Source organism: Tenrec ecaudatus, chromosome 18 (genome assembly GCF_050624435.1).
Source record: "Tenrec ecaudatus isolate mTenEca1 chromosome 18, mTenEca1.hap1, whole genome shotgun sequence".
Classification (NCBI taxonomy): Eukaryota; Metazoa; Chordata; class Mammalia; order Afrosoricida; family Tenrecidae; genus Tenrec; species Tenrec ecaudatus.
The window spans coordinates 14,635,088-14,654,800 of record NC_134547.1 but is presented as its reverse complement, the minus strand read 5'-3'; the positions used below and the strand labels follow the sequence as shown (position 1 = coordinate 14,654,800).

Below are 19,713 nucleotides of genomic sequence, written 5' to 3'. Positions count from 1 at the left end.
GTTAGCAGCCCAACTCGTAAGCCATATATGCCACCAGGCAGCCAATGGTGTGTTCGGTATTCTTCACCAACACCATCTCACTCATTTGCATCCATACTCATTTGCTCGTCCTCCTTCATTGCCAAGCTTGTCTAGACAGATGAGGCAACTGATCAGACTGTGGCGTGGGTCAAGCATACCTTAGTCACCACAGTGACGGCTTTGCTGGCTAACACTTTACAAGAGGCCGTTTGCAGCAGATTTCCCCCAATGTAATACCCTACTGGATTCTTGGCTTTTGCTTCCATGACTTTGATTGCTAATCCAAGTAGAATGATACCGTTGACAACTTGGATTTCTCCACCATTTATCACGATATCACTTATAGGCCCGGCTGTGAGGATCTGGGTTCTTTTATGTTTGGGTGTAATCCGTACACTGGACACAAGGCAATCATTCCAGTTATTTTATCCGATATCAAGTCATTGCATCGCATTAGGTTACATTATTGAAGGTCATCTGCACTACCCAAGGTAAACTGAGTTAATCCCTTGATGAAGTCCTACTAGTAAATGGGTGAGTTTTCAACACCTATTTTGGGGAGGGGTTACAATTCAATCCAGAACACAAGGTGTTCTGAGAGTGAGGACAGCTGCAGGCTGTCCCAGGCTGGTGTAACCCTTTAGGCAGAATCCTTCGGAAATTCTGGCTTCCAATCCCAGCCATTTTCCAGATGGGGAGACTAGAGCCCAGAGCAGGCAGGGCTCATCTTAGGGTTACATCCGATTCAAAGATGACAAAGCTGGAAACCTCTTCCCCAGCCCTCACCCCAGACCTGGTTATCAGCTATGGGGTCACTTACTGGAAACATGTTCTTCGGGGCGATCCTCCTCTTGGATGGGGTTCGAAGCTTTTTCCCTGGAAGACCTGAGACCCCAAAGCCTTCATTCTTCTGTGCCTCTGGTCCTTGTACTTCTCCATAGGACCTGCCCGTGTCCTATGCCCATTCTTGGGCATAGGGAGGCAGGGCAGGGAGAAGAAGGGAAACCATGCCAGCCAGGTCCCTCCTTACACACACACACACACACACACACACACACACACACACACACACACACATGCAAATTACCGTCTGAACTTCCTGAAGAGGAAATAGCCCAGGCCTGCAGCCAGGGCAAGCACAGCAAGGATCCCGAAAGCAATGCCAACGATGACTCCTGTCGACAGGGAGGCCTGGGTACCTGCACAGGAGAGAGAGGCTAAATCCAGACCCAGACCTAACACACCCTCATCCCTGCCCCGGCCCTCATATCCAGCTTTATGGCTTCATCTCTGCTGTTACTGAGCTCTGGGGTTGTAGTGGTTAAGGGTTGGGCTGTGATCCTAAAGGTCCATAGTTCGAAAGCACGAACCACTCTGAGAAAGAAAGATGGGCCTTTCTACTCCCGTGGATAGTCACAGGCTCAGAAACTCATAGGGGCAGTTCTACCCTGTCCTGTAGGGTTGCTATGAATTGGCATCAACTTGAGGGCAGTGAGTGTGTGCCTGCTGTCACTTGTTTCTCAGCTATTGGGAGACTACAGCTTGTGGTATTAATAGCGCTATGGTCTAGAGTCATATGGCCCAGGGTTCCAATCTCTGTTATGTGACCTTAGGCATACGACTTAACCTCTATGGGCTTCCTTCAGTAGCTCTTCTGGAAAATGGGGGAAAAATTTTTTTTAATTTAAATACCCACTGCCACCGAGTCAATTCTGACTCACAGAGAGCCTAGGGGTTTCCAAGGCTGTCACTCTTTATGGAAGCAGGCTGCCTCATCTTTCTCCCACAGAGTGACTGGTGGTTTTGAACTGCTGACCTTCTGGTTACCAGCCAGGCTCATGGCCCACTTCACCACCGGGGCTCCTTAGGTATCAGTAAATTGGGGATAATAGTGTGTATTTCATTAAGACACTAGAGAGATTGCTGTTGTTAGTAGAGGCCATTGAATTGGTCCATTGGACTTGTGGCAGTTCATGGTGAGTTGTGGATCAGATTCTTATGATCATTGGGTTGTGTTGGCTGACTTTTCAGAAATAGTTCACCAGGCCTTTTCTTCCTACTCCATCTCTGTCTGGTAGCTCCACTGAAACCTGTTCAGCGTTATAGCAAATGGAATCCCTCCACACACAGGTGGGGAGTGGCTCTGCACGAGGTGCGTTGGCCAGGAGTCCAATATGGGTCTCCTTCCTGGAAGGCAAGAACTCGAGCACAGAACCACCACCGTTCCCTGCTGAAAACATGACATGTCTTAATACATGTAAAGCATGTGGTGGTGGTTTCAGGTATAGTCTAACTGGTCCCCACTCAGTGAGCCTAGGTACAGCAGAACAAAACCCTACCCAGCCCGGCATCATCTTCACAGTCTTTGCTATATTCGAGCCCATTGTTGCAGCCACTGTATCAATCCTTCCTGTCGACGGTCTTCTTTTGGGCTGACCTGGTACTTTGCCAAGCATGATGTCCTCCTCCGGAACTGGTCTCTCCTGATAACGTGTCCAAAGCATCTGAGACGTCTTTCAAGAAGACTGGAGCCTTGTTTTTTGTCAATGCCTTCTGTGTAACTTGAACACCTTCCTTTAATGCCATCGTTTTTTGAACGTGCGCTGCTCCGGAGACGGCTGGATTCCGGCCAGTTCTTTTTCAAACAGTGATTCTGTGTATTTCTTTCCTCCTATTGGGCGCTCCCCTTGTGTCCATAGAATCCTTTGATATTGCACATTGAGGTTAGATGTTTTTCTTCATTTCTTTCAGCCTTAGAGAGGCTGAGTAGGTGCTGCCCTTTGGGTTTTCATTAGAATACTTTGTCTTCTGGAGCTGCCCTTTGGACATTCCTGTTCGGCTCTTTTACATCATCCTTTCTTCCAGTCGCTTTGACCAAATGCAAGAGCAAGTTTCAGAGTCTCCCCTGACATCCATTTGATCTTTTCTTTCTTCCCCGCCTTTTCTAATGCCCCTGTTCTCTCTTCACCAATGATGTTCTTGATGTCATCCCACAAGTCATCTGGTCTTTGGTCATTGGTGCTCAGTGCATTTGGTGTTTGAAACATTTAGTTCCAGGAAAATTGAAGAGTCCATGTTGGCACATAAGGCCAACCATCAGGGACTATGGGCTATGAAATAGTTCCTGGTGGCACAATGGGTTAAACATTGGGGGCCGCTACCCCAAAGTTCAGGGGCTTCAAGCCTACCAGGACTCCGTGGCAGAAAGTCCAGGCAGTCTGCTTCTGTTAAGACTCACAATTTTGGAGACCCGCAGCAGCCGTCTTACTCTGTCCTATAGGGCCACTGTGAGTCTGAATCCACTCAATGGCAGTAGATTCAGTTTGGGTTTTAATTCACTCTAATCAGACCTGCCATTAGTGCCCTGGGACAACACAATTCCAAATCACATGGGTTCTTCCACACATGCTACAAGCACATGCTGATTTTTTGGATGCTGCCAGGTGTTTTCATAATCAATGATTTCGTCAAGTGTTCTTGTGTTTTAGCTGCCATATTGGGGCAGGTAGCATTTGTGAACCGATATAGATAACTCTTTGTTGAGACTGAATTACTACAGGAAGGAATGCACAGAGCCACTGTACCAAAAAGAACTCGTCAACGCTGAAGCCATTTTCATTGGTAACATCGGATCGAAAACTGATGGTACAGAGGGAAGAAGTCCAGGCTGCACTGAAGGCATTAGCAAAACCGAAGTTCCAGGAATTGATGGAGCAACAACCGAAATGTTTCAACAAGCTGATGAAACACTGGAAACACGCGCCTATGCTAGGAAATTTGGAAGCCATCTACCTGGCCATCCTCACCAATGCCTATTGTTTTCTTAATCACGGTGAGTGTGAAATGATATCACATTGTGGTTTTGATTGGCATTTCTCTAACTGAAAAAGCAAAGGAGCCCCGGTAGAGCATGGGTGCTTTGAGCATCGGGATCCTCTAACAAATACCAACAAAATACAGAAACCACAGAACAATATCATTACTATCCCCATGCAAGTCAATTTTTTGTTGCAACAGTGGTTGCAGCAGTATATCAACAGGGAGCTGCCGGATTCAGAAGAGAATGTGGAACATGAGATGCCATTGCAGAAATCGGATCGATTGGGGCTAAAAGGAGAAAGTACCAGAAAGGATGTTACTTGTGTTTTATTGACTGTGCAAAGGCATTCGACTGTGTGGGTCGTAACAAGCGGTGGTGGGTTTGAGAAGAATATAAATCCCAGAACACTTCATTGTCCTTGGGTGGAACCTGTACACGGATCAAGGGACAATTGTTCTAACAGAATAAGGGACTACTTCATGGTTTAAGATCATTAAAGACGTGCGTCAAGGTCATGTCTTCTCATCATACTTATTCAATCTGTGTGCTGAGCAGATAATCTGAGAAGCTGGGTGGTAGGAAGAATGAGGCATCTGAAATGGAGGAAGGCCTCATGAACAACCTGTGCTATGCAGATGGGACAAGTTGGCTGAAAGTGAGGAGGACTGGAAGCATTTGCCGATGAAGATCAAGGATTGCAGTCTGTGATACGGATTACAACTCAATGTAAATAAAACCAAATCCTCATAACTAGACCAATAGGTAACATCATGATAGGTGGAGCAAAGACCGACGTGGTCAAGGGTCCCACCTGGCTTGGATCCACAATCAATGCTTATGACAGGTGCAGTGAAGACATCAAATGACACATTGCATTGTCAAATCTGCTGAACAAGACTTTTTGAAAATGTTGAAGAGTAAGGATGTTATTCTGAGGACTACGCGGCACCTGAGCCAAGCTATGGCATTTTCAATCGCCTCATATGCATATCAAAGTTGGTCATTGGAGAAAAATAAAAAGAAGTCCGAAGAAGAATTGATGCATTTGAATTATGATGCTAGTGAAAGGGCCCTGAACTGTCAAAAGTACAGACAAATCTGTCGTGGAAGAAGTACAGCCAGAATGCTCCTTAGAAACAAGGATGTTGAGGCTTCATTTCACATGTTCTCAGGAGAGACCAGTCCCTAGCGAAGGCCACCGTGCTGGGAAGCTAACAAATGTCATTCCTGCAGTTATGCTGCCTTAAAGTGAGCACATGATGGATTCTGTCTCCCGGTAGATCTCCTCCCACCAAGGCACCCATCCCCCCTCATGGCTTCCCCAAATGCAGATATTGGGTTTCCTCACCTGTGAGCTCAGGGACTTTTCTGTGATGACCACCCACCTTGTGACGTATATAACTCCTGAATATGCATGACTCATGGCTACCTTTAAAAGCCCCAAAACAATAAAGACGCCCTCTCCTCCGGACCTCTTTCCCTCTCCCGCCTTCCCTGCTCCCTCTCCCTCTGCTCCCCCTTCCTCCTTCTGCACCTCCATGTAGACCATCAAGAGAGGCGGAGGTGAGCATGCTACCATGAAATGTGTCTGACTCCTTTATTTTACTATTTCCTATCTCTTATTCTCAATGACTACTATAATCTTTATATATTATAGCCATACAGTTGTGCCTACCGGAGCCGTGATTAGTTTTGGGGGGCTGGTCTCCCCTGACAGAGAGGGAACATCAAGGAGACAGATTGACATAGTGCCTGTAACAACAGGCTCAAACACAAGCACAGCTGAGAGGCTAGCGCAGGACAAGGCAGTGTTTCATTCCATTGTCGGTAAGGTTGCTCTCAGTCAGAACCAACCAAACAGCAGCAAACAATCACAACAACATTCATAAAAGGACTCACCTATCACCTGGACCAGGACTGAAGCAGAGAGGGCCAGTTGGGTTACTTGGTTGGAGGCCGTGCATTTGTAGAGTCCCTGGTTGTCCCAAGTCAGAGCATTGATCCTCAGCTGCTCCCCGTTGGACATCCAGGTGGAACCTTCAAGGGTCCAGAGATACTCTGCGCCTGGCTTGGACTCAGCTTGACATTGCAGGACCAGGGTGGAGTTGAGTGGCTCCTGGACGACCTCCTCATGATGCCCATTCCTGGTGATGTTCACTTGGTCAGGGCCATCTGTGGGCAGAAAAGCCAGACACGATGTACTCTCAGCCACTAGAACCTGAGCTCCATGAGGCAGACAGTTGGTCCCGTGAGGCACAGAGCAGGGAGCAGTATGCATGCAATGAAAAACCAGCAAGAACATTCAAGTGAGGGGGCCTAGGTGACTCACAGTTGATGGTCAGTCGGAAGGGGTCGCTCCGAGCCCGGCTACCCCAGTGCCAGACTTCACACTCATAGGGCCCTGTGTCAGTCCGCCTGAGGCCATAGATGACCAGCGTGGTGTTGTCAGGGGACAGCTCCAAGCGCTCACTGGGAAGGAGGGGCTGGCCATTCAGGAACCACTGGACAGCAGCCCTCTCGTGGGTTGTCTGGCAGGTCAGGTTCACCGAGCTGACATGCTCCACTAAGTTCACACTTGGGGACAGGATGTGAGGCTTGGTCAATAGGTCTGAAAAATGTATGAAGAGGCAGGGTCAGATAGGGCGCGCCCCACTCACGCATGCTCCCATTTCCTGTCTACAGGGGGCTCGTAGGGGTCTTCCAGAGCTGTACAAGGGAGCTTCAAAAAGTTTATGGGAAAATGGAATGAAAAGATAATGGAATTCTCTCACAAATGCTCTGGAGCTCCCTCAACCTGCATTTGAGGGTGGCATGTGTGTTGTAGATCGAATTGAATTGTAGGTGTGTGTGTGTGTGTGTGTGTGTGTGTGTGTGTGTGTAGTGAATCCTAAACTCTATAAAAGTTAGACATTGAATAAGGAAGACCCAAGAAGAATGGATGCCTCTTTTTATTTTTTTTTTTGGTGCTGGCAAAGAATACTGAAAGTATTCATGCATCTGTCTTGGTAGAAGTTCCGCTAGAATGCTCCCCAGATGCAAAGATAACTAGATTTCATCTCACGTATGTGGGAAACCAAGATTTCTCCCAAGTTGTCTCCCCCAGATATATGCCACACTTAGCTGCTTGCTACACATGGTAAATGACTAGACACTTGGAGGTCAGCAGAAGTAGGTCAGGGGCTATTCTCCCTGTGGAGTATCAGCCATCTAGAGCTATCAGACTGTATAGTCTGTCCCACCCTAAGTAGGGCCCACTCCCTTCTGACAGGGATAGTAGAAGATTGTTTCCCAGAAGGAGAGCCCAGGGAGGTCAAGCCCACTCAAGGGAGACCAAGGTTAAGCCGCCATCTTGAATCTAGGGTCCACCCTTCTTGTCACATGTGTACCCCTAGTCCCTCCCCTCCCAATCATGTGCACACCCCTAGTTCATCCCCTTCCTGCTATGCCTATACCAATTGAATTTCCCCTTCCTATTGCTTGTATTGTCTATGGTACAGCCCCTTCCTGTGACGTGTATGGTTACCTGTAATCATACCCCCCCCCAAGTAGAGATAAGTCTTGGTTAGCAATAAAAGGCTCGCTCCCCAGCTCCCCCCTGCCCACCCGTCTCCCACCTCCACATGGCCCACCAAGCGGGGCTGAGGTGAGCATTGTACCATGAAATGTGTGACTCCATGATTTCAATCTCTCTTCTGTCTCGTGTTCTCTGTGACTCTGTTCTCGTCTTTATTTAGTATCGCCGTACAATTGCGCCTACCGGACCTGTAATGATTTGTGAGGGGCTCTCTCCCCTGACACGCGTACTTGGGGCGTGTTATCAGGCAAGGCCTGGAAAGGACATTATGCTTGGTCAAGTAGAGCGGCAGAGAAAAAGAGAAGGCCCTCGACAGGATGCTGTAATAATGGACTCAAACAGTGTTTTATTCTGTTGTATACAAGGCAGCCATGAGTGTGGAGCCAACACATCCAACTCGGAAGAAGTACAGCCAGAATGGAAGGTGGTGAGACTTCATCTCATATACGTTGAGCATGTTATCAGGAGAGAGACCAGTCTCTGGAGAAGGGCATCTTGCTTGGTAAAATAGAAGCTCAGAGAGGAGGACCCTCAATGAGATGGACCGACACTATATCAACAACCATACTTCAAACATAACAGCAATTGTGAGGATGGCTTGGATTTACATGGGATAGTTGCAAGTTGGAACTGGTTCAGTGGCACCTAACAACAGCCTGTGTGTGTGTAAAATAAGCTCACTCTCCCCGAGAATGAAATCATGCCCACCCCATAGAGAATCAATGAGGTCTTACAGAGATGCACCAAGCCAGAATCCAGGTCTGTCCCTGTAATGGGAGCCCTGCTCTGCCACCAACCAGCCACCTGGGAAATCCCGTGCCTTCCCTTGGCGAGTTCTAGAGCCCATTGAACATCCCATTGCAAGGAGAGTTCTAGAGCCCGTTAAATATCCCATTACAAAGTGCGGAGCCTCCCTCTAGAAAACAACACAATTCTGTGCGCATCTTGAAATCACTTAAGGGTCCCTGTGGGATATAGAAAGATTTCTCCCAAGTTGTCTCTCCCAAATATATGCAAAACTTAGCTGTTTGCTACATAAGGTAAATGACTATACACTTGGAGGTCAACAGAAATAGGTCAGAGGTTATTCTCCCTAAGAGTTCTCCCTTCTTGTCCCATGTCTACCCCTAGTCCCTCCCCTTCCTATTGTGTGTACACTCCTAGGTCATCCACCTCCTATTGCTTGTATGAGTTGTGTTACAATCCCTTCCTATGACGTAGGTCATTATCTATAATCAAGGGGCTTGCATTCCCCCAAAGATATATACGCTTTGGTTAGAAATAAAACCTCACTAGAGCTCTCTCCTGCTCTCTCTGCCAGCGCCATGCCTGGACCTGGCTGTTGAGATCATGGCCATCCAGGAGGTGAGCATGCTACCATGAAATGTGTCTGACTTCTTTGTTTTACTCTCTCTCTCTCTCCATCTCCCATTTCTCTATGGCTTTACTATAATCTTTATAAATCTTAACCGTGCAATTGTGCTTACTGAACCCATGATTAGTTGTGAGGGACTGGCTTCCCCCACAGGGCCGCAACCCACCCGCTGCTATTCCCAAGTGTCCACAGTCTCAGATTTAGAACCCCACATCCCTCCTGACCCTGGAGGTCCTCAGCTCTGAGGAAGGCAGGAGAGGAACAAGGCAAGGATACTCACCAAGGACCTGGATTGTCACTGCTCTCAGGCTGGACAGCTGGGTGACTTTGTTGAACGCAAAGCATCTGTACATGCCCTCCTTCTCCCTGAGGATGTTGTGGATGGTCAGCAGGCTGTTTGACGGAGTCAGCGCGAAGGAGTTGGGAAGTAACCAGGAATACTCAGGTTCTGGGGAAGACTGTGTCTTTGCCTGCAAGACCACCGTGGAGCCCTCCAACACCTCAATCACCTCCCCACTGTGTACACCAGAATCCAGTTCGATGTCAACAGAGTCTGGACCATCTGGGAAGACAGGACCATACACAGCATTAGCCATAGCACCAGCTACCTCCCTCGGGGAGGTGGCACTGTTAGGGGATCAGTACATGCTAATGCTTCCCTCCTCCATACCCAGGCTCTAGGAGCCGTGGTGATGTAGTAGGGTATGCATTGAGCTGCTAACCACAGGTTGGTGGTTCAAACCCACCAGCCATTCTGTAGGAGAAAGGTGAGACTTTCTGCTCTTGCAAAGATTTGTAGCCTCTGAACCCCACAGAACCTTGTCCTACTGGGGTTCTAAGAGTCAGGATCGACTTGAAGGCAATGAGTTATGGTGAGCAGAGTTAGGCGCAAGCTCTGGACCAATAGAGCGGAAGGTGTGAGGGTATGATGGAGATCAAAACAGCGTTATCTCTGGGTAAAACATGCTTGGAAGACACATTTTGTGATCCATTTCTCACTGTATGTTTTGGCTGTGCCCGGGCTTCAAACAAGCATGTGGGCTGTTAATTATGACTTGAACCCTGCTTGGAGTCTTAAGAATCCTGTGGTGTCGTGGTAATTCATTAGGGTGCTAAACACAAGGTCCGTATTTCGCAACCACAAGCTGATCATCAATCAAGAGAGCTGCGACTTTCTATTCGTATAACTAGTTGGAGTTCCCTCGACCCCACCCCCTGAGGGGGACGAACAACAGAAATGTGAGTGAAGGGAGACAGCGGCCAGTGTACGGTATGACAATAATAATAATTATAATTTTTCAAGTGGTCACGAGGGTGGAAGGGGGGAGGGAGGGAAAAAAGAGAACTGATGCCAAGGGCTCCAATAGAAAGTAAACGTTTAGAAAAATGATGACAACATATGTACAAATATGCTTGGTACAGCTGATATATGGAAGGTTCTAAGAGCTGTGAGAGCCCCCAATAAAATGAGTAAAAAACAAAAAAGTTTCAGTCTCAAAAACTCATAGGGGCAGTTCTCCCGTACCCTATAGGGTCACTGGGAGTCAGAATTGAGTGGTGTCGAATTGACCCCTCCAGATTTCTTCGTCATTATGTAAGAGGGATAAGGAGGGATCAAGTGGGAAGGAGGCATCACGTTAGTAATGAATGATAGAATGCTTGTTTTAGGTACTCACTACGTTTTCTTTACTGACTACATTTTTTTGCCTTTGTGTAGCCTGTCATGTATCTTAAGAATTACAGCCCACATGTATGGAATGCATGGTTAATATTGTTAGGAAAAAATTAGGATAAATAGCACTGGGAAATCAAGGGTCATTCAAACAACATTGTTGCTGAATCATGATCCCTTGGCTTGTCTCCTAAAGAACATCACTTCTCATCTCGGTTCCACTTGGGAGTGGTTCTTAACTGGGCTCAGTGCTTCTAAGGCACAGACCCAATATTGGGAGGGGGCAGAGGGCGTGGCTGAATATTGGTGGGTTCAAGCCACCCAGCTTTTGGCTAGTAGTCCAGTGTTTAACCATATGTAACACCATATCTCTCCAGAGATGGCAACCAGCTAATTGTGTCTGGGACCCGCGAGTAGCCATGTCTGCATTTTTTGTTGGTTTTACGACTGTTCTATAGCCGACTACCAATCCTAACAGATTGTTCTCTCACTGCATTGTGTTGAGGCGGACCCACAGCGATCCGGTGGGACAGGGTAGAACTCCACCTGTGAATTTCTGAGACCGTAACTCTTAACTGGAGTCAAAAGCCCAGTCTTTCTCCCACACAGCCACTGGTAGCTTTGAACTGCCAACCTTGCAGTTAGCAGCCCCAACATGTAACCACTATGCTACCAAGGCACCTTTTCCCTACACAATTGGATTTTATAACATAATGTATTGAATTCCCAGTGAAGGTTGTATTTAAAGCTGCAAGACAGAATGAGATCACCAAGGGAAGGAGTCAGTGAGGGACCAGGGAGGATGGGAGGGACTCACAGCTCACATCCAACCTGATGGGATCACTCCTCTGAACCAGCAGGGGACTCCAGGTTTCACACTGGTAATTTCCGGCATCCTGCCGGTGGACAACGAGAATGGTGAGCATCGTGTTGTCTGAGGACAGGAGCATCCGCTCGTGGGGCACCAGGGAGACACGTTCGAAGATCCAGTGAATGGTAACTTGGGCATCACTGGTGAAACAGATGATTTCTACCTTCTCCCTATGCTCAATGGCACCGTTGTGGCTGATTGAAATGATGGGCTTATTCCGAAAATCTAAAGAGAGAAAATAAAGAGAGGAAGCTGAGAAACAAAGAGAAACCGAGTCACTGAGTGATCCAGAGCGACAGGAGTGGATCTGGATCAGCAGAAGACACACAACAGAAGTCAAACTTCCCGAAACTCAAACTCCAGGTGTGATCTTGGGCAACTTACTGCTCCTTCTTTGAGCAGAGGGACACAGAGCATTCAGATCCCTGAGATCGTGCGGGTGATAGCAAGAGGGTTTGGGTCATACCAAGGAGTCCCTTCATGCTAACTACAAATTCAACTGGTAACAGGGGAGGGGTCAGCCACATACCTTTTAACCCACCTTCCCCACTCACGGTGGTGACAGCCACAGCCCAGCCCTCTGCCTCCACCCCTAACACAACTGAATGGGCCCGTTGTTGCCAGCGCCTGGCTGGGTTGATCAGATTCATCCTGTTTGGGGCTCGGGACGTGGAACCCTAGTGATTGAGGTGTGGAGGCAGGACTCAGAATGGCTGCCACATCTTGAGTTCCTCTGCCCCCTCCTCCCCCCCACCACCGAGTGTAGGGAGCAGAGAACAGGAAGAGGGATGAATCCTTTACTCTCATTTATTAACAAGCCTGGCAGGCTGGGTCCCTGGGGTGGAGGGAGGCCTTCACCCTTGGCAGTTGGAGGTGAGTCCCCATCACATTCTCATAATTAATATTGCACCTCACTATACCCTCCCATCACAGTGCTACCTTAAAGTTACCTCTTAACAGACACATGGCTGATTGCTATGTATCCGGCAGCTTTCTCAATAGGAGCAGACGTGTCCTATTGCTCTCTAGGCTCTGAAGGCAGAGCCTTTACCTGCCCTGGCACTGATGTTAGGTTACATCTCCAATGTACTCAGGGGCCTTTAGGGTTAGGGTACAGCCCACTTTGTTACCTATGTGGTTACCTGTAATTAGGGGACTAGCATACCCCCCACCAACCCTGAGAATATATAAACCTTAGTTGGAAATAAATTGTGTGTGTGTGTGTGTGTGTGTGTGTCTGTACCTGGTTCCTGAAATCATGCTGGTTCTGGAAGTATTTGCTTGATTTATCTTGTCTGATGTCTCTTTAATTTTACCCCTCAATGACACAACCACCCCTTGGCCCCCAGAGGATTGTGGGGCCACAATCAGAGGAGCAGGCTGGTGGGTTCAAACCAGCCACCTTTCCGTTATGGGCTGCCCGATTTAACCCACAGCGCATTCCACAGCGACCAACTCATGTCTTCTCCCAAACGCTTCTCTTGACAATGTAGTCTGCTTCTTCCCTTGTTTTCTTATTTTTTGTGTTTTTGCTGCGTTTGCCCTGGAGGTCCATCCACTTTCCACAGCCCACAGCCCTGAAAGGCCCCCCGGGAGCAGGTCAGCCCCGCGATGGGCACACGGGGTCACCAGCAAGGGGAACTGTTTCTGGGGCATGGGGCGGGGTCTCGAGGGTCCCCCACCGAGCCGGGCGCCTCCTCCTTACTTCGGTGGGTGGTCAGCGTGCTGTCGTGAAGGGCGAGCTGGGCCGCGGCCGGCGGGCTCCACACAGTCAGGAGCGAGGCTGGCAGGGAGAGAGGAGGCAGGCATTCAGGGGGGATGCGGGGTGCCGGAAGGGTCTAGTCGGGGTCACCGGGGCAGAGCGTGGTGTGAGGTCATGGATGCGCGGCACTTCCTCCCCAGAGCAGAGCTGATCATAGGGGCCATGTGACTTGAACATACGTCGAATCCCCTTGGGGCCTCCATTTCCTCTCTGTGAGCCCACTGTTCCCTGCACCTCCCTCCTCAGTTTTCTGGGAAGGTCATGACCCCTGGCCACCCTGGACTGCGCCTCTTGGTGGTGCCTGTGTTCTTTCCAGCCATGCCCCGCCCCCTGCCAGAGAAGCCTGGTCCGCCTGCAACAGCGATTCTCAACCCGTGGGTCGCGACCCCTTGGGTGTCTAACGACCTTTTCACAGGGGTCGCCTAAGACCATCGGAAAACACATAAGTATGTCACAATATATAGTTGCCTATTGTTTTGTGATTCATCGCCATGCTTTAATTATGTTTAATTACGTTCCATTTATAACAATGAAAATACAGCCTGCAGCTCAGATGACGATTCATCACAGTAGCAAAATGACAGTGATGAATCAGCAACGAAAATGATTGTATGGTTGGGGGGGTCACCGCCACATGAGGAACTGGATGCAATGGTCGCGTCATGAGGAAGGTGGAGAACCGCGGTCCTGCAGGAAGTCTCCCCTCCCCATGTCACCAAGCCCCCAAACACTTCGCCTCAGGAGAGGTGAAGTCACTGCCAAGATGGCATCGTCAAGTGCGGTTGACGTGGGCCTTGAGCCATGTCGATGGTGTGCAGCCAATGCTGACTCACAGTAACCCTGCAGGACGGAACTAGAACTGTCCAGGAGGATTCCCGTTGACTGTGGGCCAAGCGTTAAGCCGCCAACTGCAGCCAGGCCGTTCGCTCAAACCCCGACGGACAGTCTCAGAGCCCTAGATAGTGCAAACTGCAAAAGTCACCCACTGCCATCGAGTCCGTTCCGATTCATAGCAATCCCTTAGGACAGGGAAGAACTGCCCCCGTGGGCTCCCGAGACTGTCAGCTCTTCTCAGAAGTCGAGAACCTCCTCTTCCTCCCGCAGAACGACTGGTGGTTTGGAACTGCTAGAGGCGTAGCCCTCTATGCCACCAGGGTTATGCCTTGGGCTGCGAACTGCCATGTCAGCGGTTCAAAACCACCAGCTGCTTCTTGAGAGAATGATGAGGCTTTCCATTTCCCTGGACCCACAGGGCAGTCCAGTTCTATGCCCTCCGATGACTGGAAGGTCACTATGGGTGGGAATCCACTTGATGGCCTCGAGTTTCTACCTGCCGCAGTGTTTGCAAGTGGACAGCGCCCCCTGGGGGGCAGTGCTGGAAGGATCCAGGGGGCTGCAAAAGCAGATACCTACACCTTAACCTGGGTTATGGGCTACAGAACAAAAGTTTTTAATTATGGGGGGAAGGGGTGTGCTGATTATTTTTTGGGGGGGGAGGTATGTGTCCTTTTCTGAAAAGGGGATGGTAGGCCAAATAAGTTTAGGAACCTAGGTAGTAGGGTCACTATGAGTCAGAGTTGACTGACAGCAGTACCTAAAAAAAAAAATCTTTATTGAAACAGATTTGCCCATGGACCTTTTGATGCCTCAGCTGCCTCAGCAATGGAACTGCTTTAATCAGTGAGTCACTTGGGCTCCTCTCCAACTTACTGGCCCCCACCACCAAAACAAACAAACAAAAAATACCCTACAAAACAACTCATTGCCATTGAGTCAAGACTGACTCATAACGACTCTATAGGAAAGAGAACTGCCCCCGTGGGTTTCTGAAGGTGTCCATCTTTATGAGAGTAGACAGCCTCCTCCTTCCTCCCATAGAGTGACTGGTGGGTTCGAACTGCTGGCCTCACAGTTAGCAGCCCAACAAGTAACCACCACAAACTCATGGTGACTTTTTGCCTCTGAGACTATAAAACTATAAATCTTTATAGGAGAACACAGCCTCATCTCTTTCTCAAGGAACGGCTGGCTTTGAACCATCCACCTTGTGGTTAGCCCAAAGGCTAGCCCACTTCACCACCAGTGGTCCTTCCTTCCATCTCATCATCCAACCCCCAAGCCAAACTCACTGCCGTAGAGTAGATGCCGACGTGTAGCGACCCTCTAGGACAGGGCAGAATGGCCTCTGTGGGTTTACGAGACGGTAACTCCGTACAGGTGTAGAAAGCCTCATGGTTCTGCCTCAAAGCAGCTGGTGGGTTCTAACCACTGGCTTGGCGTTTGGCAGGCCGGCAGGTAACCCCACTGTGTCTGGAGGTTAAACCTCAGCTTACCCTGCCAATTCCTAGAGACGTCAGCCCAGTGATGGGCACAGAGCCAACATCCCAGAGAGGAACTCAAACTCCTATCTCCAGTGGGAGAAATTAACCTTCGGCACTTCCTCCGTTTTGCTGGATGGGAGAGGACGGGAACAAGGTAGCAGGAGCTCCCAGCTTTCCATTGGACCCGAAACTGCCTGAAGACTGTGGGCCAGAGGGGAGTGTGTGTGGGGTGGTCAGGGGGACCCTGGCTCATTTGTCAGACTAATACAGTGGGCTCCGGTGACTGCTTGTTTTTCAGAAGTTTGGGCGGCCAAGTGGGGGAGGCGGGGGAGAAGCTTCAAAAACACCATAGAAAAATGGAATTAAAAGACAACGGAGCTTTTCCACAAGCTGTTTGGTGCTCCCTACATCTCCAGGACTTTCTTGCGAGGCACCTGTGAGCAGGCTCAGACCTCTAACCTTAGGACTCACAGCTGAGCATTTCACCATCCGCACCACCCAGGCAACACACACACACACACACACACACCCCTAAGCCCGTTGCTGTCCAGTCTCGGTTCTGACTCACCAGCCCTATAGGGCAGATGTGGACCACCACGTCTTTCTCCCAGGGAGCGGCCAGTGGGTTCGAACCACCAACCTATTGGTTAGCTCTCAAGCATTTTAACCGCCTCGTGCTGCACAGTGGGAAACCGTTCCTCCTCTTAGAAGCCCTTCTAAAGTGTCCTCTAGTTCCTCCCCCTTTGCTGGGGCTACCTGGTAGGCATCGCTCCTCCTGATGCGTGGACCTGGCCCCTGGGGGCTCACGTCGTCGCAGCCTGCTCTGCTTCTCTCCCTCCTGTCGCCTGGCTCCCTGTCACATGCCATCACTTTTTCCTTGGCTGTCCCTCCCATGCTCTCTCATTCTCATTCTGTCAGCGTTTCTCTTCTCTCTCTCTCTCTCTCTCTCTCTCTCTCTCTCTCTCTCTCTCTCTCTCTCTCTCTCTCTCTCTCTTCTTACCACTCTCTTTCTCTTCTGTGTCGCTCTCTTCTTTATCCTCTCTCTCTCAGTGTCTATCTCTCTCGCTTGCTCACTCTCTCTCTCCAGAAGTGGGTGACCCGACAGACTGCTAACCCTAAAGCCAGCAGTTTGAAACCACTAGCCGCTCTGCGGGAGAAAGAGGAGGCTCTCTGCTCCTGTAACGATGTCCTCTTGGAAACCCCCACAGGGTCTCTACGAGTCAAAACCCAACAGCCGGGGTTTGGGGGCTGGGTTTTGGTCTCTCTCTAGGTCCTCCCGCTCTGTCTCTCCCCCGCCCCCCAATTCTCTCTCTTTGAGTCTCTCACTTCCTGTGGCCCTTAGTCCACTTCTCTCTGCCTCCATCTCTCCCTATCTCTCTGGCCTCTCTGTCTCTCTTTGCCCATCTTTTCTGTCTCTGTCTTTATTTCTGGCTCTGACTCAGTTTTCCACTCTCTCTTTCAGATGCACATACACACCACTGACTAGGACACACACACACACACACTCAGAGAGAGCTCTCTCCACTCCCAAACCACCACCTCCCCTGCCCCATCTGAAGGGAGCAGGCACTCACCTGAGAGCAAGACTCCCACCCAGTGGGGTCCCTGAAGGCCAGGGGACCCCATGGGTCCTGACAGCTGACTCGGATGTGCCACCTGTCTCTCTGGTTTACACAGTGCCACCCCCTACCTCCAGCTCCGCCTCCTCCTAGCCCCTGCCTCTTCCCCTTTTCCTGTGAGTAGGGAGGCTCCAGAGACCGGCAGGTACAAGAGGGCAGTTGGGCCCCACCTCTGCCCTCTACCCCCAGGGCTCACGCTCCTTCTCCCCACTGGTTCAGGGAGCAGGAACCCCAGAGACCAACCAGGATTTTCCCCAGAGGGTAAAGTGAAAAAAAAAAACCTGCCCTTAGACCTTGGCTCCTTTGGAAAATCACACTGAAAATCATGCTGACCAGAAGCCCCAGGCGGCCCTCTCGGCTACCAGAGCCAAGCCCAGTGCCAAGCAGGGCTGGTGCCAGGTTCACAAGGTGGCTATTGCTCAGCGAGGTGCAGCGGCTGCGGTGGTGCGTGCCAGACAAGCGCGTCTTCCTCCAGTGGCTGCTACACTTGAGCCCATTGTCACAGCCAAGGCGTCAACCCATCTCCTTGCGGGTCTTCCTCATTTTTGCTGATCCTGTTTTTCAAGGAGATGCCCTTTCCAAGAATGGGTCTCTCCTGATAACCAAAGTCCAAAGGACATGTCCTTCTCGTAGACCACGATGCTTTGGGGATTCTTGTCCAGCGCCATGATTCAAGTGCGTCAGTTCACTTCTGTTCTCCCTGAGTCACCGTCCAGCTTGATAGGCAGCCCACGGAATGGAAAACATCGTGGCGTGAGACATGCACCCCTCAGTCCCCAAGAGGACACCTTTGCTCATTAACGCTTCCAAGGGCCAGGATATGGGTTCCCAGTGAGTCATCCATACAGCCACGCTGAGTGAGCTGATCTGCTGCTCTGGACCTGGGACCCTGGTCATAAACAGAGGCTCTGCAGTCAGCCTGGCGGGAAGGGTAGCAGTGGGCAGGGTTGGGGGTGGCCCATGGGGGGGGGGGTGCTGTCTGAGCTGGGGACAGGAGGACGCAGTAAACAAATCAGAGTAAAACAAAAACAAAAGGCCCCAGATGAGCTTGTGGATGCGTGTGTTATGGAGAACTTTCCATGGGCTTCCTATAAGGAAATGGATTGCCAGGCCTTTCTTCCTCAGTGCTGCTGGGTGGGTTTGAACTAGCAATCTGTAACTTTTCCCTGCCCACCAGGGACCTTGATGGACATAGAAAAGTGTGTTAGTCTGGGATAAAACTGTGTTAGTCAGATAAACAAATCCAGGGAGCCTTGTGTGTATTAGAAAGAGCTGTATATCAAAGAGTAATTGTATATTGAGAAAACACCCCAGCCCTGTCCAGATCAAGTCCGTAAGTCTGATATTAGCCCATATGTGTCCATTACCAGTCTATAAATTCCTCTTCAGACTCACACAACACGTACAATGACACCAAATGCACAAAGATCACAGGCCAGTGCGTGAAAAGTCTTGTGGATCCATTGGTGGTGAAAGCACTTCAGCTGGCATGGGTCTTCATGTGACTCCTCCAGCTCCAGGGCTCTGGCTGCCATCAGCATAGCTCCATATGTCTTGTCAACAGGAGTGTCTTGAAGGGAGAGAGTGTGCATCTCATCCCGGCGAGGAAAACAGGAGTTCCCAGAGTCCTCAGAAAGCTATGCCCACACCGAGAGGCCTCATTGGCTATGACTTGATTGACAGGCTAGACTCCGCCCCATTCACAAGTTGACAGGTTATGTAACTGCCACACAAAAGGTCAATATATGAGAGTTTGGGGTTGTAGGGTTTGTTTTTTTTCATGCTCTATGTGCAAGACCAAAGGAGCCCTGGTGGGTGTAGAGAGTTACATGTTGGACTGCCCTCTCCTAATGGCATGGTCCTGTGTAGACTGGGGCCTTCGGCTGGCCCAGGGTATGTAAGACGAAGTCTTTCCATCCTTGCTTCTAAGGAGCACGCTGGCCGTACTTCTTCCTCGACAGATTGGTTTGTCCTCGCTGCTGTCCATGGTACATTCCATCGTCTTCCACAGCACCGCAATTCAAATGCATCGATTCTCCTTCGGTCTTCCTTATTCAATGTCCAACTTTCGCATGCATCGGAGGCGATGGAGAGTGGCATGGCTTGGGTCAGGCACACCTTAGTCTTCAAAGTAATAGCCTTGCTTTTCAGTGCTTGAAAGAGGTCTTGTGGAGCAGATCTACCTGGTGATAGATGATAGGAAATCAAAGAAAGCACTACAACCACCGTGATTGGCAGCAGATCTACCCGTCGCGCTCGGAGGCGGGACTACCGCAAGTAGCAGAGGACCACGAGTTTGGATCCGGACACGATTGCATGTTAGACAAGCGTAGAGGCTGGGTCTTGTGTTTGTTAGGAGGCTGTATTCAGTGTGTGGGGTGATTAAGGGAGAATGCGTGAGGGAAAGATGGAGGCCCTGTGCAGATGGCCAAGGAAAACTGAGAAGAATGCTCAAGAAACAAGAGACCAGAGCTTTGCCACAGGGCACCCAAAGAGCACCCTCCCTCTGAACCAGGGCCCTGAGTTTAGCCCTCTCACCTCCTAAACCTTGAGAGAATAAATTTCTGTTTGGTGTTTCAGTTATAGCGGCACTAAGATCCCTGGTGGTGGCGTGGGTTATGAGTTGTGCTGCTAGCTGTGAGGTCCGTCGTTCAAATCCACCAGCCGTTCTGAGGGAG

General features: G+C 49.9%; 2 protein-coding genes across 6 annotated transcripts in view; one reads left to right on the top strand and one right to left on the bottom strand.

Annotated features, from left to right (window-relative positions):
- Positions 1-19,713, top strand: part of IGSF23 (immunoglobulin superfamily member 23) — a 110,903-nt gene that overhangs the window by 26,440 nt on the left and 64,750 nt on the right. The gene's annotated exons all lie outside the window — the stretch shown is intronic.
- CEACAM20 (CEA cell adhesion molecule 20) lies at positions 1,105-17,042 on the bottom strand. The gene is made up of 7 exons (XM_075536627.1): positions 16,991-17,042; positions 13,039-13,116; positions 11,280-11,558; positions 9,071-9,352; positions 6,171-6,449; positions 5,741-6,013; positions 1,105-1,220 (listed from the first exon to the last, which is right to left on the bottom strand). Exons 1-7 carry the CDS (start codon positions 17,040-17,042, stop codon positions 1,105-1,107), a joined length of 1,359 nt encoding a protein of 452 aa, XP_075392742.1.